This window comes from Plasmodium berghei (assembly GCF_900002375.2).
Source record: "Plasmodium berghei ANKA genome assembly, chromosome: 14".
NCBI classification, from domain to species: domain Eukaryota; phylum Apicomplexa; class Aconoidasida; order Haemosporida; family Plasmodiidae; genus Plasmodium; species Plasmodium berghei.
Genome location: NC_036172.2, coordinates 595924 through 613532, shown reverse-complemented (window position 1 = coordinate 613532; position 17609 = coordinate 595924). Strand labels below are relative to the sequence as shown.

General features: G+C 22.2%; 6 protein-coding genes across 6 annotated transcripts; 1 reads left to right on the top strand and 5 right to left on the bottom strand.

The window, feature by feature from the left end:
- Positions 1-165: 165 nt before the first annotated feature.
- Positions 166-2358, bottom strand: PBANKA_1415200 (conserved protein, unknown function; the record flags this gene model as incomplete). The annotated part of the gene is made up of 3 exons (XM_034567481.1): positions 166-1291; positions 1518-2116; positions 2200-2358. The coding sequence occupies 3 exons, from the start codon at positions 2356-2358 to the stop codon at positions 166-168; spliced, it is 1884 nt and encodes a 627-aa protein (XP_034423974.1).
- A 1283-nt stretch (positions 2359-3641) lies between these two features.
- On the bottom strand, positions 3642-6589 carry PBANKA_1415100 (choline-phosphate cytidylyltransferase; the record flags this gene model as incomplete). The annotated part of the gene is made up of 3 exons (XM_034567480.1): positions 3642-6145; positions 6286-6352; positions 6557-6589. The coding sequence occupies 3 exons, from the start codon at positions 6587-6589 to the stop codon at positions 3642-3644; spliced, it is 2604 nt and encodes an 867-aa protein (XP_034423973.1).
- A 2198-nt stretch (positions 6590-8787) lies between these two features.
- On the bottom strand, positions 8788-11157 carry PBANKA_1415000 (pre-mRNA-processing factor 40, putative; the record flags this gene model as incomplete). Its single annotated transcript, XM_034567479.1, has 1 exon — positions 8788-11157. The coding sequence occupies one exon, from the start codon at positions 11155-11157 to the stop codon at positions 8788-8790; it is 2370 nt and encodes a 789-aa protein (XP_034423972.1).
- Positions 11158-12289: 1132 nt separating this feature from the next.
- Positions 12290-13847, bottom strand: PBANKA_1414900 (SAS6-like protein; the record flags this gene model as incomplete). Its single annotated transcript, XM_034567478.1, has 7 exons — positions 12290-12418; positions 12520-12654; positions 12743-12800; positions 12957-13073; positions 13256-13332; positions 13513-13634; positions 13772-13847. The coding sequence occupies 7 exons, from the start codon at positions 13845-13847 to the stop codon at positions 12290-12292; spliced, it is 714 nt and encodes a 237-aa protein (XP_034423971.1).
- Positions 13848-14787: 940 nt separating this feature from the next.
- Positions 14788-15526, top strand: PBANKA_1414800 (conserved Plasmodium protein, unknown function; the record flags this gene model as incomplete). Its single annotated transcript, XM_034567477.1, has 5 exons — positions 14788-14871; positions 14985-15036; positions 15115-15176; positions 15270-15338; positions 15476-15526. The coding sequence occupies 5 exons, from the start codon at positions 14788-14790 to the stop codon at positions 15524-15526; spliced, it is 318 nt and encodes a 105-aa protein (XP_034423970.1).
- Positions 15527-15999: 473 nt separating this feature from the next.
- PBANKA_1414700 (ADP-ribosylation factor, putative) lies at positions 16000-16962 on the bottom strand (the record flags this gene model as incomplete). The annotated part of the gene is made up of 2 exons (XM_034567476.1): positions 16000-16488; positions 16792-16962. The coding sequence occupies 2 exons, from the start codon at positions 16960-16962 to the stop codon at positions 16000-16002; spliced, it is 660 nt and encodes a 219-aa protein (XP_034423969.1).
- Between the last annotated feature and the right edge of the window lie 647 nt (positions 16963-17609).

Here is a 17609-nt window from a genome sequence, read left to right as displayed (position 1 = left end):
AAGAAAAATGACAAAAAGGGGAATCGGAAATGAGACTAATAAAATTGAAAATCACAAAGACAAAGTAGATATTCCAAAGTAATCTACATATATAAAGATATATTAATATGAAAAAACATAAATTATTGTATATGTATAAGGAAGGATCAATTCTGTTTTTAATTTTTATATTTCATTGAGAAATGAAATATCGGTGATATTCCTATTTACAGTTGGTTCGATCATAAATGTGTCGAATGTGGCATATCCTTGTTGAACTATTAATCCGATTTTCCCTAATTTATAATAATATTGATTATTTATATTAATAAATTTTACAGAATCGATAAATATATCAATAGTTCCCAATTCACCTTGATCGTGTATTAATATATGAATACGTTGAAAATAATTTATGTTTTTAATAAATTTCGTCTTAATAATTTGTTCTATTCCATTTTTATATTTTTTTAATATTAATTGTTTTGTAACTATCGATATTATTGCTATATACATATTTTCTTCATTATCATATCTGTATATCAAACCAGATTCACTATTATTTTCTAACTTTATATAAGCAGACAAATATACAGAATTACAAGAACTATATTTGTAAAGCAATTTAGATTTTATTTCATTATTATTTTTGTAATTATTTATAAATACAATTCTATAAATATTATATTCATTAATAATTTTCCAATTCATACATTTACCTTCATCAATATTATTTTTTCTGTTGTAATTTCCTTGGCAAATCCATTCATCTAAATTATAATTTTGTTCTTTATATGAGTAACAAAAATCATTTCCTTGTTCAACTAGAGTATTGATATTTTCACTAGTAATGTTATCACTATTATGTCTTGGAGATTTATTAATTTTTGTATCATAATAATAAGAATTCGAATCAGGGACAGGATAAACATTGTCAATTTCAAATTTGAAAGGGGCGTCATAATCTTTATTGGTATATGGTATTGCATAAACACTTAGATCATCTATTTCCATTTTTTTTGAAAAACGAAATGAGTCTAAAATATATCCTTTTACTACATCTTTATCATTAGAATTCATAAGGGTATGCATAATTAATTTCTCAAAATTTATATTCCCTGTTAATATATTTTTAAATTCAGCTGACCCATTTTTTGTGAACAAACCAAATTGATTAACAGCATTATCAATTGTAACATTTAACTCAATTACCTTTTTGTAATTTAAAAAAATATTTATTTTTTTATTATCAAACTGGAGTGTCAATGAGTTGAATTCATTGTTTTCCGCGGTGACCGCCCTTGACGCTATTCTATAAAGTTGGTACAAAAAAAAAGAAAAAAGATTAATATAAGGAAAAACAAATGAGCATGCTCATTTGGATTAATCGTTTGTTCAAATAATATTTAAGGGCGAAAATATAAGAGGGAAATATTCATTTATTAAAATTAGACAGTAAAATATGAATAAAGAATGCCCATATAATGAAGGATAAACATATATAGGATTATATTTTTCAACCCCTCTTTTAGACCTACTTTTCGTACACATTGTTGGAAACTTCAATCACCATTAGGATAGCTCTATTGTTAAAAAAAGAAAGTTCTAATACTCTAAAATTGCGAGAATTTAAAAAATGAAAAATAATTCCAGATGCCATTTGTTTTACTTGTGATGACGAAGATATTTGCAATAAATCAACGTGTATATAGCCATCTAATATATTATGATGTTTTAATAATAATATCGTTTGTATATTATTTTTTATATCTATTATATTATTTTCTTGTATGATTGAAGTATAATTTTTATTTTTTTTATATTTCCATAAAGATTCAAAATTATTAAAGTCAATTTTTACCCAATACATAGATATTGGATAATTAAATTTTTCTATGAATGGATCATATTTTTTTAATTCCATTATATTATATTCAATTTGATTAATTCGATTTTCATATTCATTTAAAATTTTATATAGTGATAATTTTGTTTGTTCTAAAAATTGAGAATAATTTATTAAACTACTTTTCTGTTTTTCTTGTGTCTTATTTATTATGTTTGTTATATCGTTTAATTCTTTTAAGTCCAAATCTATTCCGTTTGATAGCTCTCGATTTCCTTTTACCCTTTCCATCTGTTGAGTAAGGTGTAAAAAATTGTATAAAAAGATAAGGTTGCATATATTTATACACAAATGAGGGTATATTATACACGCACCTGAGAATAAATCTCAGATTTGTAATTTAACAAATCATTTGAAGCAAATGTCCCATCTGCCTTAGTTGTAGGGTCCAATCTGGCTTCCATTTTTCTTAACGTTAATATTTTTGTGCAACATTTCAATAAAAAAAAAAAGAGAATAAAAAAAAATTTCATAATTCTCACAAATAAGGAAAAAAAAATATAAATATAAAAACAAAAAGAATTAATAATTTTAAAAATAGTTTATTACACTATTTATAGAATGCAGCTCACTTTTGACGAAAGACATTAAAATAAATAAAAATTAATTTAAAATAAAAGTTTAAAACGTGTGTAATAAAGACATATATGCTTATATATATACACACAACTAGTGGGTAAAATACAGTCATATATATTTCTGGCTACGTGCTTATTTAGGTCTCTTTAAACAATTTATTTGTGAGCATATTTTTAACGAAGTTAAAATCATTAATAATTTTAATCGTGCATAAATAATAGAACAAAATATATATATATATATATATATAAACGGGTGCTAATATTAATGTGTATATACATTATCTGCAAATAAGGAAATTTTGTTTTATTAAAATGCGCAAAAACATGAAATGAAATTTTCTTTATAAAGATAAAAATTGATATGGAAGGATTAATGCAAAAATGTGACTATTATATTTTTCATTTTAAATAATTTTTATTAAATTGATAATATGATATCAAAAGACGTCGGTGTGTAGACATATATTTTATAAGGGAAAAATAATGAAATAAAAAATAAACCAAAATTAAAATTGGATAAATAAACTATGCACGGAGCCTCTTCAAGCATAGGACTTCATGCAGTTATAACTACCGAAATGTTGCCCCATGCTTATTTTCGCTTATCGTATTTATAATAAAACAAATATTTTAGAGGTATGATATTGGATAAGATAAACATTATAATTTAAATAGTAACTTTAAAATGAATGGCAATCAATAAATCGTGTTAAATTTAGAGAAAAATAAAAATGTATTAATATATCAATTTTTCTTATGATAATTCTTTAAAATACAAATGAACAAAATAAAAAAAGAAAACTATATTTCATGAAATTTACTTAAATACGTGATAACGAAAGGGAAATATATACATATATTGGAATGCCCCATAAAAATATTAAAAAAATCTTAATCTTAAAAAAAGTAAAATAAATAAAATGTTTAATTATGCACATAAAAATTGAAACCAAATAACAAAAAGGTGGAAACAATAATAAATAAATTAGTAAATGGTTGAATAAGGAAATATATAGGCTAGGAAAGAACATGAAAAAATTATAGAAAAATTTTCAAATTGAAAATACAAAAATACAAAAATTGGAAAAATAGGAAATCAAAGATTTCAGTTCACCCTTCCCCATTAGCCTTATGGAATATTTATTATAACTGCATAATAAGTCAAGGGTAATTTTTCAACTACTTGTTTCATCATCAAAATTGCTACTGGCATAATCATAAAGATCACAATCATTATCCATAAAACTTTGGAGGGATGCCAAATAATAAGTAGTATCCAATTTACTAGTAAAATCATTTATTAATTTATGAGAAGCGTTTTTCCATATTTTATATAATTCTTTAAATTTTATTTGAAGATTTTCAATACCATGATCAAAATCGGTACCTAATGGTTTATCTGTTAATGTAACTTTTGTTATTCCATCTGTAACCTTTTCACCCCATCTAATTAAATTTTTTTTCATTTTTATGGATTGTGCTTTTGTTACTCCAATGTTTAATTCATTTGGATGTATACCTCTTTGTAGAGATCTTTCAATATAATCTTCATAATTTTTTAATATACGAACAATCAAATCAGTAGTTGAAACTCCAGATGTTCTTTGTGTAGCTTTAAATTTACCAGCTTTTTTAAGCCAGGCATATACATCATCAGTTTGTTCCTCGCATGTATTACCATTATTGGTATTTGAATTATTATCTTTTGTTTTTTTTTTTTGATTATTTGCATATGGTATATCATCATGGGCAACATAATTAATTTGATATTTTTCGATAAAATCTGGAGTAATTACCCAAGGACATGGAGAAATTATTTCATCTACCCATTTCACATGTTTTAAAGTCTCAGTTCTTTCTTCTAATGATTGGACGATTTGTCCTTTATATAATTTTGTTTCATTATCACTAGTAACACCAACTATTAAAGTTGTATTTGGAAATAATTTTTTAGCTTGCTCTAACTGCTTCATATGTCCTAAATGTAACATATCATATACCCCGTCGGCATAAACTACTACATTTTCATGGATATCAACATTATCATCATTTATATCATTACTTCTATTTTGATTAAAAGGTTTACTATCTTCATTATTCATATTATTAGCCTTTTTATCTTCTTCAGAAATTTTTATTGTATCACTAAATTCGTTTGCCTTCATTGTGTTTACTGATTTTATTTTATTTAAATTTCGTTTATTATTTACTATAATATGGTTATATTTATTATCATTAAGAAGATGTTCAACGCAAGTATTGTATCCGTCTTTGACTGTTGTTTTATTTTTATTATCTTTACTTATATTATTAAATATACTATTACTATTATCAAAATTTACATTTCCAATTGCTTCACTATTATTTTGAGTATTTTCACAACTTTCATTATTTTTTTTAAGGAAACAATCTGAAAATACTTCATCTTCATCTAGAATATCATGATATGTTGTTGCATTATAAGCATCTATTTTATTATCATTATATATATTACCAAAAGAATTGAAAGGTTTATTACTTACATTGTTTGGATTATATTCATGTTTATAATTTTCTTCTGGAATAAAAAATCCAACCTTTTTATCACTATTTGTAGTTAAACTATCGTTATAACAATCCAAAAACATTTTATTTTGTTTTCGTTTATCTTTAATGGACGCCTCTAATTCAAAACAAGTTTGATAATTATCAGCATCATTATTATAAATATCAGGATTAAATCTATTTATAGCATTATAAACAGTATTATGAATTCGTGACCAATCTTCGTCAACCGAATAATAATATTCATCTATATTGTTTATTGTATTACTTAATGATTTTTTTATTTTTGCATGTTCTTTCATTGTTCTTAGAAAAATATTTGAATCCGATAAATACATAGTAGAAGGATTATCTTTTTTATTTTTTTTTCTAATAATAGTAAACATGGGATCAAATGATTTGGCAAAATCTTTTAAAAGTTTTTTTGAATGATGTCGCCATAACTTAAATAACTCATGTGCTTTATCTCTAATTATATCTATTCCTTGATCGAAATCGGTACCTAATGGTTTATCTGTTAATGTAACTTTTGTTATTCCATCTGTAACCTTTTCACCCCATCTAATTAAATTTTTTTTCATTTTTATGGATTGTGCTTTTGTTACTCCAATGTTTAATTCATTTGGATGTATACCTCTTTGTAGAGATCTTTCAATATAATCTTCATAATTTTTTAATATACGAACAATCAAATCAGTAGTTGAAACTCCAGATGTTCTTTGTGTAGCTTTAAATTTACCAGCTTTTTTAAGCCAGGCATATACATCATCAGTTTGTTCCTCGCATGTATTACCATTATTTCCATTTGTTACAGTTATAGATGATTTTCCTTTTTTTTTTTTTTTTTTTTTTTGATTACTAGCATATGGTATATCATCATGAGCAACATAATCAATATTATATTCTTCTACAAAGTCAGGGGTAATTACCCAAGGACTTGGTGATACAATTTCATCAACCCATCGAATATGCTTCAATGTTTCTGTTCTTTCATCTAGTGTTTGAACAATCTGACCTTTAAACTTTCGTGTATCTATATCACTACAAACTCCTACAATTAATGTTACATTTTTATCCATATATTTGGCTTGTTTTAATTGTCGCATATGACCTAAATGTAGTAAGTCATATATCCCTAAAAAACGAAAAAAAATATATAGTTAGAAATAGTATTATGTAAATTAGACTAAATAGTATGGAAAATCAATTATAGTGTATCTATATTTGTTCATCGTCGTGCCCTTTTATTTTATTTGTTTATTTTGATATTCTAACCATCGGCATATATCCTTATGCTTTTATTATCCTTATTTTCATTTTCATTTTGGTCTGGGCCTTGGCTCTGAAATAAAGAAAATTGTATATTCATTCAAATAATATAAAAAATAAATTCACATTTATTCAATGGTATATTTTAATGTATTATAATTATATGCATATATGTGCATAAACAAATGCTGCATTTTTAAAAATAAATTAATACTAATAAAAAAATGAATTTCCAAACTTAGCATATATATAAAAATAAAATATTTTTCTTTTTTACCTCCGACGTTTGAACCGAATTAACTTTAATCATTTTATATTATCTCATGATTTGAATTATTCACAAAATAATTTTTTTCTTTTATGGCGTCAAATACAGTTCTATGCGTTTATGTGTCAAAATCGTATTACTAATATTTACACTTATAAAAGCATACTCTATAATTAAGTAAAAACTTATATATAATAGTATGCATTTTTATCTTTTAAAATAACTATACACTAAATATATAGCCGCATAAACAGTACACTATGATATATTATAAAATTAATAATATAATAGTATAAAAAATGCGGAATGCATATATCCACAAATATTTTCTTTAACTACGTATTACTATACGCATATTATATACGTGTAAATTTTGATATTGAAATAAAATAAATATTTATACTTATAATTTTCATTAAAAAATATACCCAAACAATGAAGATATAAAATATGGGTAAATTAAATAATGTATTAATAAAATAATGTGTAGAACAAATAATTAAATATAAAATTCGGTAATTCTCCTTTTGAAGATATAGATTTTGTGTACAAATGTATATATACACGTATATGTTAATACTTTAAGAAAAAAAGAGACCTCGCGCACATTTTATTTTTTATAAAATTTAATTTCCTATGAAAATCGTTGAAATATACAAAATGGGATTTTATTTCTCATCATATATTAAAAAGAGTATCGTGGAAAAGGAAAAAATAACTGAAAATTGTACATTTACAAAATAACATTGATTATGCAATTATTGAATATAAAAAAAATAATCATAATGTTATAATAATGCAATATACATATATATATTATAATATTTATTTTTGCGTTTTCGGACAAATATTATAAAATTAATAATAATTAAAAAATCATTGTAGGTATTTTCTTAATAATTAGAATAAAAATAATTTATAAATGTGGTAAAATGGGTGGAAAAAGTAAAAATATTAATAAAATAGTAAAATAATAAAACATTTTCATATAATAATTAGTAGTAGTTTTCTCTATGAAGAATACGAAAATAACCAAATTGTTTTTTAGTATTTATTCTTTCATTTTTTTCATCGAGAAAAAAAAAGTTCAATAGAAATTTATTTTACTACATATGTTATTACGCATTATAATTATATTTTTTAATAAAAAAAAATACGTTAAAAATAATTAAAAAAAAATTACATAAAGTAATATGTTATATGAATTCTAACGATTATATTTTTTTAAAAATAATAATATAATAAAATAACAAAACAAATTATTTTATATCTTTTGAAAATTTATAAATCCACATATATATATATTAAACATAACAATTTTTTTGTTATAAAATTTGTTTTCCAACTATAACAATAATTTAGTTTTGTAGAAATAAAAATAACATTTTCGAAAGTGTGTTATATATATTAGTGATAATTATATGGAGGTGAATTATCAAATGATAAAATAATATAATATATAATACCTTTTTCATTTCCTTATTACTATTCTCTATATATTGTTTTGGTATACTAATTTAAATTTCTACCAGTTTGCTTGCCTATCATTAAATATTTTTTTATTTTTTGATGAAATGGTAAGAAGCATAAAAGGAAATATAGAGAAAACATATATATATTAAAAATATTATTAATGAGATATTAACTATGGTGTAATATAAAACTAATATATGATCATGGCTTATTGTGTTAAAATACTATAGACAAAACAACTTAGATTAAACATAAGGAAGACCGTTAAATGAATTATTGCGAGTTATGTATTTATGTTTTGCATACATATCTCTCTTTTTACAAAACTATAAATTGTTAAATTTGAAATATATGCTTATGCATGCAATAAAACTGATATGCTTATTTTCATGGACAATGAACTAAAATATCAATAAAAAAGGGAAGTAAATAAATATATCCTAAGCTTTATGCTTTTTAATTGCATTTTTCCAAACAAAGAGAATGCACATATATATATTCATCCGTAAGACATAAAGGAGACATTGTTTGATTACACCAAACTTATGTCTCTTTGGTTAAATAGGACAAAATACTATTCACATGTTTGTCTTGTTTTTGCTTGAATGTGTGTCTATCGTTAGATTATATTTAAGCTTCAACATAAGGGATGAAAGTATAATTTTAGATAAGCAAATTGTGCTGATTGCTTCAAAGTAGTTCATCATTATATATTATATATATATATATATATATATATTTTTGGTATCATTTGTTGCTTGATTTGGCTAGCTAGAAACATTATCGACCGTACGTAATGACTCAATTGTTTGAGCACTTGAATCGGAATCTTCTTTGGAATATTTTCTATGTTTTGAATATGGCTTGTCATCCTCTTCACTGTCATCATTATCGTCATCAGTATATTTTAAGGAATCTTTTTTTCTTTGAGATTTTCCATTTTTATGAGAATTTGAATTTATTGATTCAGTAGATAAAGCCCTTTTTTTTGAATTTACATTTGATTTCCATATATCATAAGCAGCTAGTTTGTGCTCTTCCTTTGGACATAAATCAGAGATAGCTTCCCATTTACTTGAGTTTTTAATTATACTTATAACTTTATTGTATGTCATATTTGGTTTAAGTTCAGGTAGCTTTAATAGGAATTTAGCTACTTTGTTAATTCGCTTTAAATTTTTTTTTTTCTTTTCTTTGAATTTTTTTTGTAATGATTCATATATATAATTCATATTTATTTCAGGAATATTATATTCCTTTTGAGTATTTGCAAAAAATTTCACAAAATCGTCAAAAGTTGTATTTTCATCTATTGTCCAATTATTTTCCTTGTAAGAACTTTTTATATAATATTTATGTCTTAAATATTGTTCTTTTAATGCATCAGTAAATTCATCAAATAATATTCTTGGTGTTGAACCTTGATGACCTAATAAATCTGTATATCGGCCATCTTTATAAATTTTAGAAACAAAAAAAATCCATTCAGTTTTCATATTTAAAATATTTTTTTCATGATATTCATTTAATAACTCAATAAATGAATCTCTTTTTTTTCGTAAAATTCGAAGTACTTTTTTTTTAAGTTCATTTTTTTCATTATTATAATATTTTTCATAAAAACTTTCCCAAGCTGCTAAAACATCAATTTTATGTATTGAATTAAAATCTTCATCGTTATTAAAATAATTTTGAACATCTTCCCATTTGAGTGAGTTATTTTCATCTGCATACTTTTGAAACTTTTCTTTTAAAATTTCAGATTTTTCTTTTCTTTTTTTTCGTCTTTCTTCCTTAAACTTTTGTTTACAATCATCTAAAAAATCTTGAAATATTTCATCTCTTTCAGTTTCACTAATCCAATTCCACCATACCTCATTATGAAATTCTGTAGCAAAATCGACATAAGTTGTTCTTTCATTCAATTTATCCCAACATACTAATGCTTGAAAAATTAGTTCTCGAGATTTTTGTCTTTTTCTTCTTCCATCTTCAGCAGATTTTTTAATAGCTTGGCTAGTATATTCAGAAAATAATTGTTTTTTTTCCCCTTTTGTAAGTATTACTAAAGTTTGCCATCTATTATCCTCTTCTAAAATTTTTAAAGCATTTTCCCATGGTAACTTTGGATGTATATTTTTTTCTTCAAATAATATTTTCAAATGCTCTCTTGCATCTTTTTTATTTTCAAATTTTATCCATTTTCCAGAATTATTAATATTAATATTATTGTTATTGTTTATTATATTTCCACGTTTTTCATTATTTATTTTATTAATATTATCAAAATTTGTTTTATTTTCTATACTTATTTTTGTATAATCATTAATATTGTCAATAATAGGAGTATTACTTCCTAAAATTGTACTATCATTATTTTTTATTTCATTTAAAGATGTTTGATTTTTATTCACTTTTTCTGTATTTGATTCACTATCTTTTGTATCAATATTATTTTCATTTTCCTCTGATGCACATTCTAATCTAATTTTTTTTATTTCTTCAGGTTCATCCCATACACTTATATTTGTTTCTTCATGATGCCAATATTTCCTTCCATCGCTACATAAATATTCTTTCCATTTTGTATTTTGAGAAATTCTTAACTCAAGTTTAGTTTTGAGTTCATCTGGTTTATCCCATTTTGAAATTTTAGTTATTGTATTATAATAATATTTTCTTCCATTTTTTGCCACCATTTCACACCATCCATGATTATTTACATTAAAATTGGTCATAAAATTTAATGGAATATTATTTGTTGTATTTACTAAATTATTATTTATCATTTGATTTGAATTATTTAACATAAAATCTTTATTATACATTTTCATCATATCACCTAATATGCTTGGGTTACTCGGAGGAAGAGGAACATTCATATTATTGTTTTGAGGATGTATTAATTGATTGAAATTTTCATAACTTGGATTAATATTGGGGATTATTCCTGGTAAAAAAGGAAGTGGTATGGCATTGTTATTTATAAATGAACTATTATTTATCATTGAGTTATTATTTAATCCAACATTTGGAAGGGTTGGGAAGCCTGGAATATTTGGAAGGTTTGGAAAAACTCCTAAATTGGGGTTATTTGGGAAATTTCCCAAATTAGACTTATTTTGAGAGCTCGGCATTTCACTTGTTACGTTATTATTAGGAATATATCATTTGAAATTTTGAATAAATTACGAATGATATATTTATTGTTATCATAATTTATTTCCTGTTGTAGTTCATCTTTTCTTTTGATGTTTAGCTAGGCAATTGCCTATTTTACTTTCTTTTTTATTTTCTCACTTTTTTATATATTATCGATTTGTTTATATTTTTTTGATAATATTTCCCAAATCTACTTATTTTCCTAATTTTTTACTAGCATTTCATGTATTATACCTAAACAAATTGTGTTTGTGTTTTATTTATTTGACCATATATGTTTCGAGATTGAAATTTTCGTTATATTCAGGTATAAAGGAAAAAACACAAAATGTAATAATAATATAAAACAAATAAATAAATTAAATAAATTAATTAAACTGATTTAATTATTATAAGCAGCTGTGGTATATAAAATTACGAGCAAAACGATATAATGCTAATTACAAAAATATTAATATATTCTTTTCATTTCTCCTTTTTGGCAAAACAAACTCTTCGCAACTAATAAAACATTATTAGTGACTGATTATATATTTTATAATTTTATTAAATTTTTTATTTCATTTTTTTTGTATTTTTTTTCTCTGCATATTTAAATAGTTTTGCAGTGAAACATTTAAAAATTATATTTATAAAAACGAAAAAAAAATTTGTTTATATTTCATGAACGTAATTATATTATCATAAATTTATATGAAATGTTTTAATATTTATGTTGTACGTGTATTTATAGGATTACATATTTATAATAATTTCTATGACCTGTTATATATTTTATTTTTTTTTTCATATATATCATGTCTTAAAAAATATTTTGAGGTGTATATGAACCAACCGTCTTAAAAAAAATAGCAATTATCATATTTTTTTTATGCAATAAATTAAAAATACAATTGGCAGTTTTTAAAAAAAATTTTATCTAATCAATAAAAAAAATTAAGCAACAGAAATGCACGATCATGTGGTATAAGTATATATATTGTCACTAACTTTTTAGCATTGAAATATTGTCATTCATTCAAAAATATAAATAAAAATATTTTTATAAATACCATATATTTGCATATGGACATAAATGCAAACGATAATTGGTCCATATTATAGACTTCACTTATTTGGGCTGTGTATATCACTTGTATATTTTTTATTTTTCATAAATTCCATTTGTTTACTAGCTGTTTTTTGAAGTTGCATTAAAAGAGATGGATTTTTTGATTTTATTAGCAAACTTATATCCTAAATAAATTATAAAAAATTAAAATGAGGAGTATAATAAAATGAAAAACGATAATACATAGGTGTGCCAATTGCTATATATATATAATAATTTTAATTACTTGAAGCCTTTTATATATAATCGTATTTTTTGATTTAATGAAATTATATCTAAAGGCAATACTCTCCTTTATTATATAATCCGGGGATTGAACAAATTCACACACAAGAAGCTCAATGAATCTGTATTCCATATTCTTTCAAAAAAAAAGTTGTATGTAAAATATTGCATACACATTATTTTTGTTTTGTTTTGTTTTGCTTTGTTTTATTTATTAAGTTTACTTTTATAAAATCAAGTTGAGCTTTTCCATTTTGTTTTATAGTAAATATAGCTAAAAAACTAATAAATGGTAAGAAATGAGCATAATGAAAAATGTAGGAAAATATTATATATGTATAAATATTTATTTCAATAATAACGTTACAAATGTATCTATATACTTATTTTAAACATATATTGTTAAAGGATAGTTGTCTTATTGAAATTGAATTTCACCTTTGGGGATCTCGGACACAAGAATTAAACATTTTAATTAAAACTTCCAAATATTCAGAGAAACTTATCATAAGTTTTTGTTTGTCTTGCATTGTATCGAATATGTTTTCATCAATTCTACAAATAAAAATCGAATAAGATATATCAAGTAATAATCAAATATCCAATAAGAGTATTTACATTCTTAAAAAGGCTAAAAAATGGAAATAAATATATACACATAATATAGATATATAACGATTAAACAAAAAATGTCATTTTTGATCTAAGATGAAAATAAAATATTATTATTCTTCTACATTTGAGTAAAATGGAAGAATAAATCGGATTCGCTAGTTAGCTCTATTTTAATACTTTGTGCATTTAATTCCTCACCCTATAGGAATGTAATGAAATTTATTTTTATTTTCATTATTCAGTAAAATTATAAAATTGTTTTAACAATACGTTATTTTTTATTAAACATTCGCTTTTTATGATAAATATGTGGGTCCATATATATATATATATATATTATACTTATTATTTTTTTGGTATGAATAAACATAAGACTTACTAGAACTAATAATTTTACTGTTATGTTTTCTAAACTTCCAGTTTCTTTTGGAATATTTTCTGATTCACCTATTTTTATTTCAAATGGTACTTCCTTATTGTAACACATATGATAGCCATCAGCTGCAAAAATTATTAAATGTACATATACTTATTTCTCTATATATACGTATATTATTTGCACACACATTTCGTTTTTTTAGTTCCTATTATTCATAAGGATAATGGTATAGTTGCACTTTTTCAAATTTGTTTGTAACCTATTGATGGATCTAAATCTTCCAAGGAAGAAAAGTCAAATTGACATAAAAAATTGTTCATTTCATTTTTATTCATCTTTATTATTACATTAAATTTTTTGTAAATTTCACTTTCATTATTTATTTTCGTTTTCAATAATGTGAATAAATATAAAGGCAATGCATATATGTTCGTTAAAATATATCTACATATACTATTTTGGTATTTATGTGTCCTTTTTTCATTTTAAAATAAATAGCATATTTTTTTTATATGTATTTGGATAAATTTGATCAAGACTAATGATATTTTTACTTTCCCAAATTAAAATAAAAAACAGAAAAAATAATAATAAAGTATAAATGTGTACATCATAGTTTTATTCTAAATTCATTCCTGAATAAAAAATAAAAATATAGCGTTATTTCAATTTTTTAAATATTTTCACATTTAATATAATTTTTAGTATTAACGATATAATAACTAAAATTTCATATTAAACATAATGAGAAAAAATAGGTTTAAAACAATTTCAAGGTTAAAAAAAATATATTACATAAAAGGCCGGTATAATATTAAGGCACATAAATTTTTAAAAATTATTACTAAAATAATTGTGATATAATGTGTGTACATATATATGAATTTAAAAATATATTTTTTTAAAACATGCATATGAAAAAAAAAATATATATATTTTTTAAATTCTATTAGTTGTAATTACACATTTACATAACACATTTTACTTTTGAAAAAAATGCGCGAAATACTTATACGTATGCAAATATTAAAGTCTATAAATTTAAAAAGACAACCAAAATATGTTCACAAAAAATTCATAGAAATCGACAAAAATATATTTGTATCTCTATATTTTAAAATGAATATAATAATAGGGTTTGTATAAATAAAAAATATATATACATTTTTATTTTACTTAAAAACATTTGTTCTATATAATAAGAGATTAAAAATTATAAACGGTTATTGTCATTGCGTTTTTTTAAAAAACATATATATATTTTTTCAATTCAAAATGAATAATTATATATTTCTCCTTTTTTTTTTGTTTTATACTGTCTGCGCTCAAATACCTTATGAAGTTCAAAATATCTACAAGGTTTTCATTAAAGACAATTTTTAAATAATATTATACATTTATTTTATTACTATTAAATTTTCTATATATTTTGAAAAAACATTTACATATTTTTTCAATTTATTTTAATTTAGCCACAAAATCCTCAATCTGTTAATGCAATGCCAGGGGACAAAGCTTCAGCAGGTTAATTTCGCTGTAATTAATTTTTTTATTTTTATACCATTTTTTTTATTTTAATTTTTCTCCTTATTATACCTTTAGATTACGAATTTAAGGGCATTCAAAGTACCATTGAAAATGAATATGAAGAAAACTCATTGAAAGTAAATATATATATTGAAAAGGTTTAATACAATTTGATAGTAATTAATATAAATCATATTAAAATATTTTTATTTTTTTGTTTATTTTTAAAGAAATTATCAGAAAGATACTATAAAGACATAGATGGAAACAATAAAAGTATTTTTGAAGAACTTGATCAGGTAGCAATTTAAAAGTAAATTATATATATTCGCTATATATTTTTGAATATATGAAAAATAGTAGAGATAAAAAAAAAAAAAATTTAATCATATTTTTACATATGATTACATGCACATTTATATTTAATTGCATACAGATAATAGACATTATCGGAGATAAGTCGCTATATTTTACAATGTTTCAATAGAATAAAAATAGATTTTTGTTTTTATAATAAATTTCCTAAGTTTGCCCTAAATATTTGATATATTTTTTTTCATAATTAAATTTGTTCTTTAAAAAGGATTAATTTTATTGATGAGCGTTTTTAACATAAATAAATTAATATATTTGATAAATGAAAAGGTAAAAAAATAAAAAGGGGTGACACATATAAATATAAATCTATTTATATAATAACAATAAATTCTATCGGAAAATGTTATAACAAATTTGTATAAAAACATGATGAATATAATATAGATAATCATATGCTTATAAATTGATAATTAAGATCGTTAAAATGGGGAAAATAAAATCAAACAAGAAATAAAGGTAAATTCATTAGAGTCATATTCTTGTCATATAATTGTATATATATATAGCTAATTATATAATATATACATATAATAAAAAACCTTTTTTAGTATATAGATTATATAGATCATATTTTCATTACTATTAATAATCATATAACTTTTTGCGCTGCTCAATGATCTCCTCTTTTTCAGAAAATACATTATAATTTAATAACCATTCTAAACCTTCATTTAATCCTTGCCCAGATAATGTGCTTGATGATATAAATTTACATCTATATTGTAATTCATTTGGTAAAGCAAAATAATTGATGATTTCTTCGGGCTTTAGGCAACCATTAGAATCTTGTTTGTTCATAAAAATTAAAAATTTACATTTTCTATATATAAATCTAAAATCATATATTATTCTTATAAAATCTTCTCTACATTCACACAATTTATCTTTACGTATGCTATCAATAATATAAATTATATCGTCGGAAATATCTGCATATTCTTTTACTAAATTGTAAGAACAATTATGCCCTATTTCATAAAAATTTATTTCATAATTTTTTTCTTCATTATGATTTTTATCGTTCTTTATTTTTAATGTAAATTTTTCTTCATTTATAAAATATGTTTTTACCTACATATTAAAAAGGTGAAATAGGAAGTGTATACATTTTGTGTGTTGATAATAAGTCATGTCAAATGTGCTAGCTTAATTGATATAAGGGTTTAAAAGAAGTATCGGAAATAATATGCTTAGGAATTTCTTTATATATGCATATACATGTTTTACAGTTCAATGCTTAATAGCAATTTTTATGAGTAGATAGTATGTGCATTATATGAAAAATCAATTGCATTTTAATATATATTTTGATATATTTGAATTTTTATAAATTGTTATTAAACATTATTTTTATTTTCCTTTTTTCCCTCTTACATTTGTAATAAGATATCCAAGCTTGAAAAAGTATATTATAGAAGTTTTCCCCGAAGAAGGTAATCCAAATATTATGAATTTTTTTTTTATTGGATATTTTATATTAAAAAAACGGTATACCATAAAAAAAATAAACATAAAATATTTTTTTATAAATTCAAAAATATTCATCTCTCTTAACTTTTTCAAAAATATAGTTATTAATTTGGTACATATTTAGTGTGTGCTTTTTTTTTCTTTCTTTTATGGTACAACTATTTATTTTATATAAATGTATACCTTAATTACCATTTCCTTCCAAAATATTTTAAATTATTCCTATTAATAAGAGCATTACGAAATATATATATATATAATTTTTTATCCATTTAAAAATACAAAAATAATATAGCTCATTATCAAAGGTCTTTTGAGATTGTATTTTGTACCCCACATGTACATTACATTAATATATTATATATATATATATACTAAAAAAATAAAAGTGCAGCGGTCATTTTATTATGAAAAAATGTGAAGCATATGAGAAAAAAAGAAAAATATTAAGTATATATTTAAAAGAACATATGTATAATAATAGCTGTTTTTATTTTTTTTTTTAAATTAAAAAATTGAAATTGTTTCTTTGATATGTCATTATTTTACACCTCACTTTAACTTATTTTAGTATTTTGTTTAAAAGATTTAGTAGAGAATTAATGAAGGGAAATGCTTTAATATTTATTCGTGTAATATAAAAGAAAAAATGTAAATACTCTTAATTATACATAGAAGTATTTATATAAAATATTTTTTTCTACAAATTGGCATATGATAAT